At 41.4% G+C, this 20,822-nt stretch overlaps 1 protein-coding gene across 3 annotated transcripts in view; it reads left to right on the forward strand.

Annotated features, from left to right (window-relative positions):
• LOC107390002 (protein ELFN1) overlaps positions 1–20,822 on the forward strand; it is a 171,453-nt gene that overhangs the window by 143,931 nt on the left and 6,700 nt on the right. For all 3 annotated transcript variants that reach the window (XR_008563830.2, XR_001573488.3, XM_015966471.3), the window contains exons 3-5: positions 15,114–15,783; positions 15,874–16,027; positions 19,177–19,343. Coding sequence is in view for 1 of the 3 variants with exons in the window: in XM_015966471.3 (XP_015821957.1) it covers positions 15,500–15,783; positions 15,874–16,027; positions 19,177–19,343 (605 nt within the window). In the remaining 2 variants the exon portion in view is untranslated. The remainder of the gene's footprint in view (positions 1–15,113; positions 15,784–15,873; positions 16,028–19,176; positions 19,344–20,822) is intronic.

Consider the following 20,822-nt stretch of genomic DNA (forward strand, 5'->3'; position numbering starts at 1 on the left):
GGCTCGGAAACGAGCTGCACAGACATGCTTTTATGTTTCTGCCCACTTTCACTGGAGCATTTGTGCAGCGGTGGTCACTGTGGCCCGATTTCCCTAAAGGTACCGGTTGGGTGTATTCTTCTCTGGGTTGAATACCTGCTTTAGGAAGCTTGACATGTTCTTGATTTGAAAAGATGACAACTGTTTAAAAACAGCTTGAAACGCCTAAACGTTTGATCTGGTAGTAAAAAAAAGCCACTTTCATTCATAATAAAATCAAATCAAATACATAAACAGAGTTAAATTAATTATGAAAACAACATAAAATAATTGGATTCTTGATCCACTTATTATCCAGCTTACAGTGAGACACCATGAAGATCAGAGAATAGTAAAAGGCACGTCATTTAATTCATCATTAGGTTAAATGAACAAAATCATATTTACACCTGTATTTATTTTGATTGGCATTACACTGATTTGCTATGGGTTATTTTATAATCTGGAGGTTTGGACATCACCAAGCCTCAGCCTTTCTGCATCATGCAGGTTTTATTTGTGGAAGTTATATTCCTGGGGATAATGATGAGTGTTACTGTCAACGTTTGATTTAAAAACGATGTACATGGTCTGAAACTGTGAAACCAACTTTGGTGAAACTTGATGAATTTTCTCAGAAAACATGTAGGAAATGAAATCTTTCTTCATATCATAACCGCTTTTCTTAAAAAATTAAAGTCAGACTGAAAAAGTGAGAAGCTACATGGTCTTCTGAACAACCTCAGTTTAGAGATAGGAGGCTAGTTCTGGCTGAACAAACAAGCTAACGCTGCTGTGATAGAGGCTCTGTAGTGATGAAGTTCACTGAAAAAAATACTTTTTCATGATTATTTCTGTTTACAATCAGTCGCTCAGAGTTTTTAATGCAGGCTGAACATGAAATAGTCTCCTACACCTATCTCCTGCATTAGCTTCTGATAGAAAATAGATGGTGAAGTTCTAGGATTTGAAAAGCCTGATCTTTGTCACCCTGTCACTTAACATTCATGGACTCACCCATCTTGTCACGACTGGGAAGGCTGTTGTTGGTTTAGCGTCCAGAAAACGGCAGAGAACATTTCAACTAGTAGAAGCTAACCGTTAGCAATAGCAACTCTGCAACACAGCAGAACTCCTCCAGGCTTGTGTTATTTGTGGAGATTAAAATATCAATGTTGCAATTCAGTGTTAGAGTTGCACTGCTTTTATCCAATCAGAGGAGAGATGTCCAAAAATCTGAAAATCAGACTCCAAATCCTGTCATCTGAAGCTCAGCTCTGATGTGGCTCACTTCTACTTCCTGAAACTGGTGCACCTGAGCTTTGTTTCCCCAGAGTATTAATTACATTCCTACTAGAGATATCTGCAAGTTTATTGATTAAACAAGTGAACCAACCCTTTAAAACAATAAATGACATGAAATATGTACATATGACAAACATGTTTGCATTTTTACACAGAATTTTACGGTTAATTTTAGTAGCAGCAATTAGCTTTAGCAGCTATAACAGATATGACAGTAATAATATTGTACACATATGATAATTTTATTACTCTTAAAACATGCAAAAGATAAAATCATTTAAAAAAACAGCTTTTGTAAGTTTTAAAGTAGTTTTAAAACCATAATGGTCCTTGAACTCAGTTTGGTCAAAATAATCTTCATTTCTTTGGACTGAGTCATTTGAAGCATTATCTACAATGATTTTATTTCTTTAAATTGTCCAAAAAAATTATAAGTACCTTATTTTCAGTCATACATTTGTTTTGTGATAGTTAATGAAATAATAATAATAATTAAATAAGTTGGAAAATTTAAAATAAAAATTTCACAGGATTGTTTCATATTAAGTGTTTTTATTTTTAATATAATACCATATTTTCTGTGCTACATTCAACACTTTATACCATCAGATACACTTTAAAGATTTTACAGTGCATGTTAGGTTTCGTTTTCAGCCACCTCACATCACAGGACATGGTTTTATACGATGTGTTTCTTATTTATTGTTTGCCATGTCTTTCCATCTCTTTGTCCCATCTTTTATTCTACTGTCCTTATATTTTTCTGTTCCCCTCCTTGAGTACCAAACACGTTATGTAACAACACAATTCTTCCTCACTGAGCTTTATCTATGGCATCTCATATGTCCACTTCTCTCTGCTGCAGAGTGGCAAGTGTTGCTCTGAGGGGTTGATTGTGGAGATTTCTATCAGTGCTGCCTATTGTTCTGGCATAACCCTCACACTGAGACAGCAAGATCAGGCAGCCAGGGACTCCACTGGGGGAAAAATAAGATAAAGACAGATAAGAAGAATGCATTATTCCAACATGAGGAAGTAAAGGAGCTTGAAGAATGACGTTTTCTTTTTTTTTCTTTTGCCCTATTATGTCCCTCCTGACACCCTTTACAGCACAGCTTGGAAAGGAAGCTGTGGAATTTTTCTATAATAGAAATGTCGGTCACACTCTCTGTTTCCATATCTCTTATAGAAATGTCCATCATGGCGAAGAAGGCCGTCAGCTCAGCTCGCAAACTCTCCCTCCCCGCCCTTTCACTACCCAAAACCTCCCCTCCTTCCCTAGTTATTAAACAGCATGCCCCTTGTCATTCTGAATAAAAATAAATAAATAAAAGAAAAAAAGTGGGTGGAAACATATAGTTTCTCATTTCCCTCTGGGGATTTGTGATGTTGTGTGATGCCTTATTTCTGCAGAAGTCGATCACTCTTAACGGACAAGAGGAGATGGTTGAGATTGAGAGTCAAAGCAAATTACATTCTCATGGATGTTTTTCTATCTCACAGGCGACAGTAAGACGCACCGAGAATCCCGGTGAAGCGGTTTTTGATCCCACTCCTTTTTTCCTCCTCACTTAGCCTTGGCCTGTAAACCAATCTAATCCACATGACTCACTTTCATTGATTGCACAAATCTCATGTGGCACTTGTGCTTTGTGTCCATCTGTATGTGTGAGTCCAAATACACCAGGGTGGGGAAGAACAAAGCATGTAAGAAGGATTCAAATGTGCCCCGAGACACTGGGAAGCCATTCATTTTTCACACACTTTGACATGTTGATCTTCCTGTAGGAATCACTGAGATCTAAGAAAAAACTTGTGATGTTGCTTATATTTTTACAACAGATTAGACATTGAAGGAACAAAAATCTTTAAACCTTAAACTTTTTCTTGAGTTATAATAGTTTTTTTGGTCTATTCAAAGTGTTATAAGTTAAAGGGAGACTAGGCAGTTTTGGCTTGCTTTTAGCACCCCCTAGTGTCGGTTTTGTAGAACCAAAAGCAAAACTCATCTCCTCGCTGTGCGTTTGCCTTTTTAACACCTTAATTTGGAAGCTGAAACATTTCCCCAGCCTTCATTAATGTCTACAGGAGTGATTCATCACTAAATCAAACAAATCAGCTGTGTTCATGATTTAAAACATGCAGGAAACGTGCTGGAAGCAGACTGCAGTGCCAGGTATGTCAGCTCCATTTTTCAAGTCCAACAGACCGGACCGGCACTCTAAAGTTGCAAAGGCGTTATTCTGGCCTCAGAGGGCGGTGGGAGTCTGAGTGACATTTGATTAATTCCGTAAATGATCATTTTAGCACATATTGACTCAAGAAAATGATTTTAAAATGTGAAAAAGTTGCATAGTATCACTTTATATTTTTACATTTGTTGTTTTTGTGAAGCGCCCTGTGATTTTTTCTTGAGAGGCGCTATAGAAATGATATTTTCTTCTTCTTCTTTAACAACAAAGGTTCAAGTTCTTGTATCCCTTTCACATAAAACAATCCCAACAGTTGCTGGCCACACCCACCCATTCCGCAGCTACTGTAAGATGACAAACTTCAAAATTTCAGGGGGGGCTCTGAGTAGAGCTGCTCTTCCTCCAACCTGGAGAGGTAAGAGAGGTTCAATGTTAATTTCCCCATTTGTGATGTCACAAATGGGGACTGTTTTAAATGGCTTGTATTGTACAATTGAATTGTATTGTTTGAAAGCAATGGCTTGCAAACACTGATAGAAAATGGATGGATGGGTTTGTTTCACATTTGGAGTTTTTATAGAGGCAGTAGAGTCCCACGTGGCAGCAAAAAAGGATGAGAACTTGAGTTTTGCATAATATGTAGAGAATCTGCCACCAAGGCTGTTGTAATCTTCAGTTTGAGAACAAAATAGAAAGAGGTAACAAGACTCTTGGTTCAGACAAAGAGAAACTCACTGAACTTTCCTAACTTATTCAAAGCAACGATGACACATTGATTTAGAGAGCCCCAGTAAGTTTTGAACTACAGTAAAGAAATGGGCTTCAGCATTTTTTAATCGTTCAGCAGACAAACTTACAAGTTGTGAATATTTTTGTCAGCACTTGAGAGCCCCAAAGGAAAAAACTAATGCCAGTACACATCTGTTCATAATTTAACAGAAATGTATAAAACGATGCACCTGACAACACGTGGAAAGCCGTCAGACGCTTTGAAGCAACGAAAAAAAAATCAAGATAGCAGATATTTATTTCAAGTTAAAAAAAAAGATTTTGCTTCTATTTTGGAAGAAACAGTTTTTGTCTAAATTTTAAAACTGGAAAATAGTTTTTTAGACTAGGTGGTGTAATTCTATATTTAAAGACTGCCAGAGAATGCTGGACCTGATGTGTGTGTGCCGTCCCATCACAGTTGTCCCTTTTTATTTCCCTACTGTATGACTGATGCGTAACACTTGGAGATAAGTTTCCTCCTGGGCAGGTTGTGGCTGAGACAGAAATATGAGCACATTAATAACGGTGGTGGGGGGTGTCTCGGACGAGTCCATGATCGGTGCAAGAAACACGATGACTGTCAGTCCTTGGATTCACACTACACCGGGAATTCATCTGCCAACTTTGGAGTTTATAAAGAAAAATTTGGAATCATAATAAAGAAGAAATATTAGAGGAATGCAATGATGTCTGCTGTGATCGATCAGAATAGTGAAGGACAAAAACAAACCCAACCCTCCTAAACACTCAACCATGGAACACAAAATATTCCAGAAACTTCCCATTTCCCTCCCTGGTTCGAACTCCAGAGAGGCAAATAAAACATTATTTATTCGAGACTTCCACCTGACTACCTTTAATCTTAAACTAAAAATAAGTAAAGATTTTGTAGATTTCATCCATATACAAATAAAACACTGAACAACAATGAGGTAATTTTAAACAAGAACAGCCATACACAGTCTGGCAACCCAGCAAAATATATAGTCTGGTCTAGACCAATAGACAGAGCTTGGTCACTGGGTGGAAGAAGAAGAAAAACTTGAGGTTCTTGAATCATTTTTCATAATAAATGACTCAAGTGCCTCTTATCTGCTCATGTCTCAAAGAAAAGCCCACGTCTAAATTGTCGTAAGTCGATGCCAAAGCTGTTTCAAATGAACGCCATTCCTGAGCTGACGCCATCTTTGTAGTTTTGCTTTGTTCTAGCTCTGGTTCTAGGCCCGCCCAACGTCGCTCTGTAAAGCGCTGTGATTGGCTGGACCTAAAACTAAAACTGTTTTGGTTCTCCAACAAAACAACTTAGAATGTTTAATAATTAAGTTTATAGATGTCTGTCTACTTCAGGAGAACAATTTATTAAAATTAGACCATATTAACACGCCACACCTATCCAGTAACAATGGCTAATTTCTCAAAACCCCGAAACAGCCTGTGGTTTGCAGCAGCTGGTTTTAACAGCATCCATCAGCTAAATAAATCTTTTTTCTCTCCCTAGTGCATCATTCTCATCCTTATTCTCGCCATAATCGTTTCTTAACAACCAATCCAATAAAACAAATGCTACATGAACACAAATTCCCCCAGCTATCATTAGAGATCATACTCCGGTGTCCCTCATGCCATGTAAAATACCATATCAGCATTGTTCCAGGTGCTCTTTCCGGTTATCCTTTTTAACAGACCCCCAGGTTGACAGTTATTCTAAAGAGAGAGGGCATCCTTCCTAGAGATGAGATTCGCCAAGTTTCACACCATCACTCTAACGGGAAACAGAGAAAAGCCTGATGAGAGGCAAATTACTGTAAAAACAAGAAGTTAACAAAAAATTGAATTAGAAGTGGGTTTGGGGATTCTAGTGAAAGTGACCCAGTGGAGGAAAAACTAACAGAGCAACAAAAATTTAGATGAATCAGAAAAGTTTCTAAATATTCAGATGTTTAGATTTCTGAATTCTGCTTTTATTTTTTATTTGTCCATCCATCCATCCATCCATCCATTTTCTTCCGCTTATCCGGAGTCGGGTCGCGGGGGCAGCAGCCTAAAGCTTGGTTTATGCTTGACGAATTCACTTTCCGCGCGGTGATGCGGCTCGCGGCTGGAACGCGCTTCACAACTCGCAGCGTTTATGGTTTGTGCGGCTCGTCTCTGCAGTGAGCCAATATTCTCCCAAACTGAACGGGGCAGCATGGAGCTCTACAGCATGCATCCAACACTACACCATAGTAGAAGTAGAAATTACTGTTTACAACATGGTATTTCAGCATTTTTAACAGCGTTCTCGTCTTTTCCGACAGTGCGAGCTATTTCTCTCCAAGAATTATTAACAACATGTTGATCACGGTGATCTCTGAGAGCTGAATCATACAAATGTCTGTATTTACGAACCTCTGCCGTGCCGGTCCGCCATGTTTTTCCGCGTCCGACCGTCCGCGTGGTTAGAAATTTTCCGAGGTGCGCGTTGCGGAAATCTTGGGCCGTGCGGAGACGCGGTGGAGGGGCGTGGTTGTTAAAATGACGCAAAATGACGCAACTTTTCCGCGCGGAGCCGTGCGGACCTCGCGGACGCGTCAAGCATAAACCAACCTTAAGTCGAGAGGCCCAGACTTCCCTCTCCTCAACTACTTGGGCCAGCTCCTCCGGGGGAATCCCAAGGCGTTCCCTGACCAGGTGAGAGACATAGTCCCTCCACCGTGTCCTGGGTCTACCTTTAGGTCTCCTCCCGGTTGGACGTGCCCGGAAAACCTCACCAGGGAGGCGTCCAGGAGGCATCCTGTCGATGTGTAGGAGCAGCAGATCTACTCCGAGCCCCTCCCGTATGACCAAGCTTCTCACCCTATCTCTAAGGGAGAGCCCAGCCACTCTGGGGAGAAAACTCATTTCGGCCGCTTGTATCCGTGGTCTCCTTCTTTCGGTCCCTACCCACAGCTCATCACCATAGGTGAGGGTAGGAACGTAGATCGACCGGTAAATCAAAAGCTTCACCTTCTGGCTCAGCTCTCTCTTCACCACAACAGACCGGAACAACGCCCGCATCACTGCAGATGCAGCACCAAATCGCATGTGAATCTCAAACTCCATCTTTCCCTCACTCGTGAACAAGAAATAGCTAACAGACACGAGTTGCACATATTTACACAAGAAACTAAACACTAGCAAAAAATCCTTCCTGTGGATCCTCACTTCAGTGTGTAGTGGGGCGTCACACAGTCTCATAACAGAAAAGGAACATGGAGGGAAGAAGACAGATGGCCTGTAGAAACGTGCATTTATGTTGTTTCTGCATTGGGGATTCAGACATTTTGAAGCACGTTTCTTTGTGAATTGTGTAAAATAAGAATTATTCTTAGTCTTACTTGCTAATTAGCAAAGAAATGGCCACATTCACACGAATGCATCACAACTTTCTTTATTGCTTTTCGTCATCGTCGTTGTCGTCTTCCTCCGCTTATCCGGGTCCGGGTCGCGGGGGCAGCATCCCGACTAGGGAGCTCCAGACCGTCCTCTCCCCGGCCTTCTCCACCAGCTCCTTCGGCAGATCTTAATTCATTTTCTATTTTGTTGTGCCCAGAATGCCACATTCTATTTTTGCACCTTCAATTAGTCACAAATCAGACACCAATTCCTCCCAAAGTTGTCTTGTAATTCTGAAATGCATTTCAGACATCTGGCAGGATCTGTATTTTAGGAGAAAATGTGCCCTGCATTTATTTATTTATTTTTTAAATGTTAGCAACTCACATGAGGAAAATGGGTAAATTTGCAAACATTTAGAGATATTCTGGAAACTTGCTTGTGATTTTTTATATATATTTTTTTGCATTGTTGCAGTGACTCATCGCGCCGATACCATCATTCACCAGGATGGTGTTTTTACTCTACAGAGACCAAACATGCCAGCCATGTGTGTTAGCTCCATGTAAATCATGCAGCATGAAGAAAGCAAACATCTAGGTCTTCCTCCACTCAATAAAACATGTTCTACTGCTAACAAGCTTCCCACTAAGTGGAAAAATAAGAGCACAGAAAATTAAAGGCGTGTTTTTTTTTTTTTTTTCACTTTTAGTTTCGGCTCCACTATAATCTAAGATTCTCTTGCTCTGGCCAAACACCCAGTTGTTTTGAAAGGTTATATGTTTAGACTCTGAACCAAAAAAAACAAAAACAAAAAAAAATCGTTGCAGGATTTGGACCACAACTGGTAGAAATGTTGGCAGACGTAGAAAAGAAAAGTTCCAATCCTCCTTTACTGGCTGCCACACTTTGTTGTCCTTTTTAAGCGCTTTGTTGTGGTTTCTAAAGCTCTTCTCAGAACTCTCTAAGTAGTAATGTAAATCTTTTTTTCAGTTACTGTTGGATGATCCAATTACATGGAAACATCTGGGAGGAGAAGTTTCAGATATACAGAAAAGATGGTTGTTTTTGTTCAGAAAGCTTGAAACATTCCTTCTGTTTCTTATGCCATTTTAGCCGATTTAGACTGAAGGGTGTTATTAAAGAGATGGAGACAAACCAAATCCTCCACAACTGAATCTGTTTGTTAGAAAGACGTCAGTCAGTTGTTACTAAGCACTTTTAGTAGAATAAAACACACACAATAGACGTGAGGATTCCGGTGCCTCAGATATCGTAACAATCACCCTCTCTGTAAAGCAAAGTGAGTCACCTCAAGTCTCTCATCATACGATGGTTTGTACTGTATGAATGTTTTAATGTAACATGACAGGAGAGTAAGCCGGTCACGATGCTGAGTGCTGGAATATTCCACCGGGCGCCTCTCCAGCTGAGACTGTGCTTCTTTGTGAGAGCGCACAGCAAGCCGCAGCGAGGTAGGGAAGGTCGATGAATGATGCAAAATGGATAAGAGGCAGACAGCCTCTTAACAGTTCCTTCTGCATGTATCATACTAGCTGCTACATGTGTATTTACTTCAAAAGAAGGCAGAGTGCAAGCCTATCTCTCTCTGCTGGCCTGCACTTGTGTTCCATCATCTGGCCTTTCAGCTGACACTTACCTCAGTGCAAAGGAGGGTCAGGCAAGAAACTACCATCTCCACATCCCGCCTCGACTCTTTCCAGCTCTGCTTCTCTACTCTCAACAGATTGTTTACCAGAGCTTAACCCTTGGCCGGCAAAATGGACCTCAAGTGTGCCGGTGTGAGTCTTAGACTGAACTGGGTAGTCTGGCTGATGCTTTGTGTGAGGAAGTCTCACAATCATTTAAAGACTGAGCCGACGGTGTGAAGCATCTCCATGTAGACCCTAAGAAGTCCTCCAGATTCCAGAGTACGTTTTGGAGATGTACCCATTCTGGTTTTAAAGACGTCCTAGAATAGCGTATTCTACAGTTGGTGTCACCGTGCAACTGCTGTTGGTTGCTAATTCAATTAAATTAAATTCAAATTCAGAGATGCTTTATTAATCCCAGAGGGAAATTAGAGTTTCAGTAAACACAATTCAGAGATCAGACATACATACAGTGGTGTGAAAAACTATTTGCCCCTTCCTGATTTCTTATTCTTTTGCATGTTTGTCACACAAAATGTTTCTGATCATCAAACACATCTAACCATTAGTCAAAGATAACACAAGTAAACACAAAATGCAGTTTTGAAATGATGGTTTTTATTATTTAGTGAGAGAACAAAATCCAAGCCTACATTGCCCTGTGTGAAAAAGTAATTGCCCCCTGAACCTAATAACTGGTTGGGCCTCCCTTAGCAGCAATAACTGCTATCAAGCGTTTGCGATAACTTGCTACGAGTCTTTTACAGCGCTCTGGAGGAATTTTGGCCCACTCATCTTTGCAGAATTGTTGTAATTCAGCTTTATTTGAGGGTTTTCTAGCATGAACCGCCTTTTTAAGGTCATGCCATAGCATCTCAGTAGGATTCAGGTCAGGACTTTGACTAGGCCACTCCAAAGTCTTCATTTTGTTGTTCTTCAGCCATTCAGAGGTGGGTTTGCTGGTGTGTTTTGGGTCATTGTCCTGCTGCAGCACCCAAGATGGCGTCAGCTTTAGTTGACGAACAGATGGCCGGACATTCTCCTTCAGGATGTTTTGGTAGACAGTAGAATTCATGGTTCCATTTATCACAGCAAGCCTTCCAGTTCCTGAAGCAGCAAAACAACCCCAGACCATCACACTGCCACCACCATATTTTACTGTTGGTATGATGTTCTTTGTCTGAAATGCTGTGTTACTTCTACGCCAGATGTAACGGGACATTTGCCTTCCAAAAAGTTCAACTGTTGTCTCATCAGTCCACAAGGTATTTTCCCAAAAGTCTTAGCAATCATTGAGATGTATCTTAGCAAAATTGAGACGAGCCCTAATGTTCTTTTTGCTTAACAGTGGTTTGCGTCCATTTTTGCCCAGTCTCTTTCTTATGGTGGAGTCGTGAACTTTGACCTTAATTGAGGCAAGTGAGGCCTGCAGTACTTTAGAAGTTGTCCTGGGGTCTTTTGTGACCTCTCGGATGAGATGTCTCTGCGCTCTTGGGGTAATTTGGGTCGGCCGCCCACTCCTGGGAAGGTTCACCACTGTTCCATGTTGTTTCCATTTGTGGATAATGGCTCTCACTGTGGTTTGCTGGAGTCCCAACGCTTTAGAAATGGCTTTATAGCCTTTACCAGACTGATAGATCCGAATTACTTTTGTTCTAATTTGTTCTTGAATTTCTTTGGATCTTGGCATGATGTCTAGCTTTTGAGGTGATTTTGGTCTACTTCTGTGTCAGGCAGAGGCGGTTTTACCATTAGGCATAGGTAGGCAGCCGCCTGGGGCCCCCTTGTGTTGGGGGGCCCCCTAGCCCTGACCGCCAGCACCCCTCTGTTAATGCCACAATATTCTTATTACCAACCTGTGGCCGCAGACGGGATTGGACATGTTTCTCATTACCATAATTCCTGAACCGTTCAAGATATCATTAAAATTCCAAAAGTGCTGAAAAGATTAAAAATGGGGCTTTTCGTGCATATACAATACATTATGGTAGCCACTGGGAGTCCCTGTCCTGAGCGCAACGAATCACAACACAGATTCAGAGACGTGCTGAGTTTGTCATCCAAAATGCTCCGTTTTATAACTTTTGAATGGCTGATCAGATCCAGGAAATTCAAACGGTTCCTAAAAGTACATAAAAGCAGCTTTCCAATGATCTATAGCATGAAGCAATCAGAGTTATGGAAAATATCGCTACGAGGGGAAATCCTGCTGTTCAGCCTGATTGAAACGGAGCGCAGCGCCGTGGTGGAAGTGGATAACGGAACGGGGAAGCTAATTAGCATAAAAAGCCAGCATGAAATTATGGAAATGCCTCAAAGAAAATCAACACGATCTGTTAGGTGTCCCAGAAGGCTTATATCTGAAGACAGTGACCATGAAGAAGGACAGATCTCCAGTGAACCAGGATATGAACGTTTGTTCAGTCTTTTTTTTTTTTGAACAACCCTCAACTATTTGCTGATTGTAAGATTCTGCTTCATTCCAGCATTATTTATCTTTTTACAATAAAACATTATTTTTGCTAAAACAAATGTTTTTGGTATAGCAGTGCACGGTGTGCCAGAGAAGCACCCCATGGCAGTGTGAGGTGTGCAGGACTCTGCCTGCAGCTGGAGAGAAGCTGCTTCAATGCCTACCACATCAAATAAAAATGTCTGAAAGTTTACAAAAATAAAGTCTTAAAAACTGCTACAAGACACCAAGGTTCAAACTTTTTTAAGAATAGATGCATTTCAGTTCAAAGTTTAAATTGTTTGCCCAGTCATTTTGAAGTTCCTTTTCAGTAATAACTGTAAAAAATTCAAATCCGTTTTTTGCTTTTTTCACTTTTCAGCTGATTTTTTAAAGGCTTTAATAGAAATACATTCTAAATAGAAGAAGAAGAAAATATCATTTCTATAGCGCCTGTCAAGATAAAAATCACGAGGCGCTTCACAAAAACAAAAATATCAATATAAAAAAGCATTTAGAAAATGTTTAAAAATATATTTAAAATGAGCAAAAATAGGCAATTGGGACTTAAAAGAAAAAATGTTAAGAAAGAGAGAGAGTGAATAGGAAAGAGGGAAATCAGTGAGGAAGGTGGAACAGGTGGGGAGAGCAGAATAAAGAGAGAGGTGAAGAAGGTCATACAAAAGCCAGCTTGAACAAGTGAGTCTTCAGCTGCTTTTTAAAGGAGACCACTGAGTCCACTGATCTCAGGCTCAGGGGAAGAGAGTTCCAGAGTCTGGGTGCCACAGCAGCAAATGATCTGTCACCTTTGGTCTTTAGCCTGGTGCTGCACAACCATTAGGCTTTGATCACTGGACCTCAGGGACCTGCTGGGGGTGTAGGGACTAAGAAGATCACCAATGTAAGATGGTGCTTGTCCATGTAAGGCCCTATAGACCAGAACCAGGATTAAGAAATGAACCCTAAAGTTGACTGGCAGCCAGTGGAGCTGGAGGAGAAGTGGCCTCACATTTCTTTTCGTGAAATGTTATAGTGGTTTGGAAATACAAACCATACACTGAAAGCTGAGGTTGTTCTGAAAAAAGGAGAAGAGTTACACACACTTTGCACTTTTTATTACAATTTTACAGCCATAAGATAAAAAAAAACAGGCGGCCCTGTTATAATTATGGTCATAAGAGGGTTATTAAGACTGTGATGCACAAACAGGAAGTGATTGGTAGTCATTCCACTCCAATCCAGTTGGTGGCAGTAATGCACCAAATTGTTGTTTGCCAAGTGCCATAAGACCACAAATAAGAATAAGAAGAGAGGCGGGAGCATTCGGAACAAACTCAAAGCGATAGTCAAAACATTAAGCATGAAATGGAGTTATCCTAGTGGCTCCAATAAGAGAAAGAAGCAGCATGCTTCATAAAAGCTTTTATCTTCACTTCTGAAAGTGAAGTCGTTTTTCGATGTAAACACCAAAAGGAAGCAGAAAGGAAAGACAATGGAAAATGTTTAAAGGGAGGAAAACAGACCAAAATGGAAAATAGAAAAAAAAATAACTAAGGCTAAAGCACAGGAGCGCTGACAGAAAAAAGAAAGCAGAGCAAATATTGAAAGCACTCAAAGGGCGGGAAATACAGGAAAAAAAGAGGAGGACTAATAAAAAGGGAAAATAACTCATGTCAGAAGAGGGGAGAGTTTCGCAAATCCAGTTAAAGGTAAGATTGTCGAAAATTTAGTGTAAGGGGCCCCATGTCTGTGTTCGCCTTGGGCCCCCAAATTGCTAAATCCGCCCCTGGTGTCAGGCAGCTCATATTTAAGTGATTTCTTGATTGAAACAGGTGTGGCAGTAATCAGGCTTGGGGGTGGCTACAGAAATTGAACTCAGGTGTGAAACACCACAGTTGGGTTATTTTTTAACAAGGGGGGCAATTACTTTTTCACACAGGGCAATGTAGGTTTGGATTTTGTTCTCTCCCTAAATAATAAAAACCATCATTTCAAAACTGTATTTTGTGTTTGCTTGTGTTATCTTTGACTAATGGTTAGATGTGTTTGATGATCAGAAACGTTTTGTGTGACAAACATGCAAAAGAATAAGAAATCAGGAAGGGGGCAAATAGTTTTTCACACCACTGTAGGCAAAGACGCATGACAAAGATAGACAAACCACATTTACCAGTTCAAAAGACAGACATAGCGCTGAGAGGTCAACAAAATGAATCGACAGAAACAAAATTCTAACTTTTATGCTTAAACAGTTATTCAATATTCACAGTAACATTTCCCAGAGGTTTTTTTTACTGTTATGAATTATTTGTGTCACTACTTTTTACACACAAAAATCTAAATATGTTTAAACGGTTGATAAAAACATTCATGCTCCAGGTCCAAGTCGGTACTCGTCTCAAACCACTGCTTCTTCACTTAGAGACCCACTAACTGGCTCTTGAATTATATTTCCTGACGTTGCTGCACCAGGTAGACAGTAAATCCAAATTACTTTACAAGTAAAAACTTCAGCAATGGCTAATGCCAAGTTACGTGGGCCACAGGACTTCAGCTCAACTGAAAAGACAAAAATAAAAAGATCTTTGACCCAATCTGAAAAACTATTGATTTCATCTGTCCTCCATGTCGGATCCGAGGTGGTGCATCAGCACCGCTCTGCCTCGCTTTTCAACTGCAATCAATGCGATGAGAACAACAGCCAACAAAGATTCTCTACTTTTTCTTTATCTGTATGAGCGTCACTTCCTGTTTGTTCCTCTCACAACGAGGGAGAGGCTTTTCAAAGAGGCAGCAAATTCCTCAAACAGACCGACGTGAGCCTAACATCCTTTTCTCTTCCCAGCATCCTCCTCGCCTCGCTGAGCTGCTGCCTCTGTCAATGACGACAGCCTTATTCCTCTCTTTTTGTAACATCCATCTTCTTCCTGAGAGCACTTTCTTTCTGAAGGAGGCTCGCTGCAAGTCTCCCTTTGATCCACTGTATATCAGCTGCTTTTGTTTTGTTCTTCGCTTTTAAAAAGATTTCTTATTCAGAGCATAAAAATGAATTAGATACAGATTCAGACCACTCAGCCCAGGCGTATGGAGACCCTGGGGCTGATGAAGCAGCAGAAAATATGGGAGTCTACAGCAATAACAAGTCTTTGAGATCTGCAGGTGCTCGCTACATTTCTGCAGACTGATTATAACTTTTAAATAATGTCTTTGGATGTGAAAATAATCTTTCTGAATTTGACAGATAGGACTAGCTTCCTCAGTTTTGTCAACATGGTTGGTTTTGTTGTGTCTCACAAACGTAACCCCATGCTTCATCAGAGATCTTTTTCTAACCCTGCTCTTCCCCTCCCTTTCTCTCTTTCCCTCCAGGGACCAGCTCTCAAATCGGCTGCAGAGCAACAGGAAGTGAGAAAGAATGACAAGCGGTGCTCGTCAAATCCAGGAAGAGGACAGCAACGGAAGATATGAGCGCCAATCTGACATCAGGACCAATTCAAATAGCCTGTTTAGACATGAAATGTAACCCTCCATTAGGGATCTGATATAGTTTAGTTTCACATACTGCCAGTGAAGTGCCCTGTCCCAATCTGGGTCTTTCCTGATTTAATATTAGCTAAAATCCTCTTTTTGACACAACAAAGAAACACCAACCTTAAAGTTTCCCATCTTGTAACTGTGTCACAGCAAAACAGGCTCTCAGTCTAGTTCCAGGGGCCCAAGCAACAAGCCTCGAGTAAAATATGAATAAATGATAGATGACAAGCATCTGTGGTTGGCTCTCTCCAATGGATATCGCATCGCCTTCCCAAATGGCTCAGAGAACAGGACAGCTGAGACGTAGTGCGGCTGGAGGTTCTTCATCAGGGATCTTATCAAAAGCCAGCTCTTCCCTGAACTGGCTCGTCCTGCTGTCAGTGTTGCAGCTGCCAGCAGTAGCGGCTGATTGTTGGCTTATCGAAGGGGAGAAAGGCTTTGTGTGGCTGGCTATCTGCAGTATGAACCAGCCTCCCTTTGAAGCCATCCCCACCCACATGAACAGGTAAGAAAACTGACACCACACAACAAATAAAGCGAGTATCTTCTGCAGCGTTTAGTCCCTTCTGCCAAACATCATCACATCTTTCCACAGCACTATTGTGGATCTCAGGCTGAATGAGAACAAGATACGGTCGGTCCATTATTCCTCGCTCAGTCGCTTTGGAAACCTCACCTATCTGAACCTCACCAAGAACGATATCAGCTACGTGGAAGATGGAGCGTTCTCAGCACAATTCAACCTGCAGGTGAGCGATGACAAACAAAGACCAGCATGAGCCGTGAATAAATATTATTTAAGATAAACAAAGAGCTACTTTTGTTGTTTTTAGACCAACTGCAATGATGCATTCAAGACAAACAATTAAAGGGAAGTAATGTCAGTCCCTGAGTCTCTCCACCCACATTTCTATTTTTTAAAAATGCACCGCAAGGAAGTGATGCCTGGAGGGCTGAGAGGGCGGAGCTATGGCAGTGAGCGACATAGTACATAGACTTGAAGCCAGATGGCGGCGGAGAGCGATGCTAGCTCTTTTTACCCCGAAGCTGTCATTAGAAGTGGACGACTGTTCTACCCTTCTACCCAGAGGAAACAGACAAAGGCTCTCTGGAGGAAATAAGCAGCCTTGAGCCGTATCTTTCTTAGCCAATAGCTCGTGAGTTGCCTGAGGTCACCGGAGCCGAGCCAGCAGGAGCATCAAGGCTTAGAATGGGTCCGGTCTCTGAGTGGTAAATAGTTGTTGGTTACAGCTATTTAGATTAGCTAGATTAATGTTGCATGACTGCCTCTATAGGTGCACCTGTAGCCACTGTACATCACTGTCTGCTACAGATACTGTATGCTGCAGAAAGACTCCCAATGTGTAATTAAAAGTATCCCACCATCATTCAGTCCACGTGGATTAGGATCAAAGGCATCTATTGCCGAGTCAGTGTAACTGAAACAAAATGATCTATGACCTAAAAGTATTTTTGAAAATCGTAAATGTTGCATTCTTCTGGTCAAAGAGGAGATATCTGTCTCACAGTGAGATTATTTACCATCAAGGATTTCAGATGGTCTTGAGTCAGAAAAAGGTAGAATGCCTTCTCCAGGTCAGAGATGAGGCCCTGCCTCAAGTGGAGGAGTTTAAGTACCTCGGCGTGTTCTTCACAAGTGAGGGAGGGATGGAGCGCAGGATCGATCGGTGGGTTGGTGCTGAGTCTGCAGTGATGCAGAGACCCGTGAGGAAAGAGCTTTTTCTATCTGTGCCCCAAAACTGTGGAACTCACTACCTCTCAGGTCAGGCGAGCGCCCTGCGTTTAAATCACGGCTGAAAACACACGACTTCTCCCTGGCCTTCAACTCCAGAAATCATTAACTTTGTCATCCTTTCTGCCTCGGTTGTTCAATTTTAAATCTGCGGATTAGTGAACTGTGGTTTCACTTTGTTGTTTATTTTAATAGTTTTCATGACATAAGTGACTATTTCAGCCTGTGTTGTTTTATTATGTGCAGAGCTTTTGATCAGTTGTAATGCAGTGTAAAAAGTGCTATGTATGTACAGTGGTGTGGTACGTGGGCGTTGTACAGGTCTGTCATGGGGAAGAGAGCTGAGCAAGAAGCTGATGCTCTTCATTTACCGGTTTATCTACGTACCAGCCTTCACCTATGGTCACGAGCTTTGGGTAGTGACCAAAAGAACAAGATCACAGATCAGTCATCCGGGAGGGGCTCAGAGTTGATTCGCTACTCCTTCATATTTGAGAGGGTTATCCCAAAATTCCACTACCTCCGCTCCGGTCCGCCCCCGCCTTCCGTAGCCGCTCGCTTCCGAACTCAATTTTTACGGGTACCCGCTCTACAACGGCTCCGCTCCGGTGCGGAGACCTGAGGTGCGCAAACAAGCATGCCTGGGATTTTTGAGATCTTGCGATACAGCCCGAGCAATAAACGCGGAAGTTAGATCCAAACACCCGTTGTGTGGGAGAATCATCGAAATGAACTGTTTAGTCTGCCCATCATTTGTGTTGAGAGATCAGCAGTGTTTGGATCAACAGTGTGTGACTACTTTGATAGTGGAAACTGTATTTATGGCTTACTTTTGTGCATTTAAAGTTCAACCGCCATTGATAGTTGTTTCAAAGTTGTTAAACCTGTGCATATGAAACAAAAAACGCCTTTTGTTTATCGATTTATTGTGAAATAACGGAAGTTGCGCTTGCTCCCTTTCCTGTTGGGCGGTTGTGATTTCTGTCCATTGACTGCGGAGGTGCTCCGGCGTCCGTCAAAAATAGAATCGATCCTATTTTTGCCGGATGGCGGAATAGCGGGCGGCGCACTGTGCCACACGGCCGCAGTAGTGGAACAGCTCTGATTGACTACAACGGGACCGATTTTGCTGCGGAGTTCGTGCCGGAGTGGAGGTAGTGGAATTTTGGGGTTAGGGTTAGGGTTGAGATGGCTCAGATATCTGATTAAGATGCCTTCCAGGTGCCTCTCTAGAGAGGTTTTTTGAGCCAACCAGGATACGACCTAAAGGAAGACTCAGGACATGCTTGTGGGATTATTTCTCTCGGCTGGCCAGGGATCACCTCTGAATTCCCCCAGAGGAGCTGACCCAGGTGGATGGGAATAGGGAAGTCTGTGCCTCTCTGCTCGGGCTGTTGCTCCCGCGACCCGAACCCGGATAAGGGGATCACGATGGATGGGTGTACCTGAGCACAAATAACACGCAGATTTCATACTCTGGGAAAAAGAATCATTGCAGGCAACTAAAGCGTAGATCTTAATGCATTTCGTCTCATCGATTTCCAGGTGACAGAATGCTTGTAAATGAGTAGTTGATGCAGCAAAGTGGATGAAAAATGCCCCATGATTTGGAATCACGTGCATTTTCATCAAAAACAAATGACACGGCTTAAACACCTTTTGCAAATGACACTAATATATTCCATCTCTTCCAAATGGTTTTGAGAATGATTACAAATGAAGGGCTATGAATAATAATAATCAAAAGCATTGTTTTTAATGCGTTATAGCGGCTTCTACTCAATTAGAAGATCTGGATTATTTCTGCATTATGTAAATAGAAACACAGACACAAGAACAGCAACATCCACTCATTCATGACTTCCAGAAATATTCAGGCAGCGTTTCACCAAACCCAGCCATAATGAGCTGTCATGCTTACACGTCTACCCGAGCTGCTGGAGCGGTGCCAGGAGGTAAAACGTGAACAAGAAAGATCTGGGTAAATTCAGCACAGTGCAGAAGCTTAGATCACCATGTGAAAAACTAGCTGTACTGAACCGTCAGCTGTTTGTTAGGTTTGTTTCCATCTTGTAGTGAGCAATGGCTGGCACACGCTGGCTCTTCAGAGATTAGGATAATCCCACTTGTCTTTGTCTCCCCCAGGTTCTCCAGATGGGCTTTAACAAACTGAGGAACCTGACAGAGGGGATGATGCGAGGTCTGGGCAAGCTGCAGTATCTCTACCTGCAAGCCAATCTCATCGAGACTGTTGCACACAACGCCTTCTGGGAGTGTCTCAATTTGGAGAACATAGACCTCTCCATGAACAGGTAGCTTATCTGTGGAACAGGAAAAACATTCTGCACATATAATATTAAATAAATTCTAATTGGTAAATAGAAAATATATTAGCAATGACCCTAATTTCCCATTACTCTGTCCATGACCACACGACCACAGAGCCCGTCATCTTTGGCAATATTTCCGTTGTCCATCCAAGTGTCACATTAGGTTTCAATTTGAAACCTACAATATAGAAGTATCATGAAAAACAACTGAACAAAGCATTAGTTATTGTCACCATTTTCTTTAAGTTTGACATCCTGTGGTCAAATGTGAGTACCACAGTCCATTTTTGATGCAAAAATCGTACCAGGTACGGATGAGCGCCAGAGGATTCTAGATGACAGGTAAAGACGAGTCACACACATTGAGTTGATAAGTAGATAATTACATGGTCATATCTAATGTTGGCACTTTTGGTTGTTATAGAGAGCACTTACTACATTCATTACGGAAGTCTGTCTGTGGCATTACAGGAAGTGTTTTTTGCCCTCAGGCTGGTAGTTTGCTGAGTCAACTATTTGCTTCTAAATCACGTTCACATAGTTAGCTCAACGTTAGCCTCTAGCCTCCTTCACCAGATATTGGAAAACAAAAGGACATCGTGGCTTCTTAGGGGTACAAGAAATAACTTCTGGGTCGCTCCGGTTTACTGGCTTTGGTTCTTAAAACAACTCTGGAGCTTTTTGCCTGTCAGTGTCAAATACAAATGCCTACACTTCTGGGTTCGCTCGCTGCTGTTGGGCAACCTCCCAAACTCAGAGTACAACATCGCACTGTGTTGTGATTATTTCACAGAATAATTCTCACAAATGGCACCTTGGGGTTCTCATAAGCTGTAAGCCATAATCATCACAATTATAACAAAAAAAGGTTTGAATTATCTGGCTATGCATGCAACGAGTCTACCCCATGTATCAATTTACCCTTAAGTTGACTTACTGACATAAATGAACTTTTGCATTCTACATTTTTTAATTTCATCAAATTTCTTGATGCATGAATACATAAAATTTTCATTAATTTGGTGAACATCTATTTTTTTCATTAATATTTTAGGCTTCTAAAAATGTTATTAATTTTTACACAAATAACTACATTGATTTAAATTATTCTCAGTGGACAATATTGGCTAAAAAAAGATACTGGCAGTCTGACGTTGTGTGTCGGGGACAAGGAAAATTCAAAAATCAGCTCGTGCAAAAACACAAGGACTAAATCACACATTCATTGCAAATTTTACAAACAGATCAAAGCATTGTCGTCATGTCAGAATTGGCGTTGTCATCATTCTAAAATCACCTGTTGCAGTGTCAGCCAGACAGGTTTGAATCTAAAACGGTTAGCAGCAGATGTGGAGATAGTACTCATTCGTTCATCTGGATGATCATGTTACAGCACAACACACAGCACTGGTTTAGTTGTGGAGACGGCGGTAAATTTTACTTATACTAGCTTTAAAAATT

Source organism: Nothobranchius furzeri, chromosome 4 (genome assembly GCF_043380555.1).
Source record: "Nothobranchius furzeri strain GRZ-AD chromosome 4, NfurGRZ-RIMD1, whole genome shotgun sequence".
In the NCBI taxonomy this organism is placed as follows: domain Eukaryota; kingdom Metazoa; phylum Chordata; class Actinopteri; order Cyprinodontiformes; family Nothobranchiidae; genus Nothobranchius; species Nothobranchius furzeri.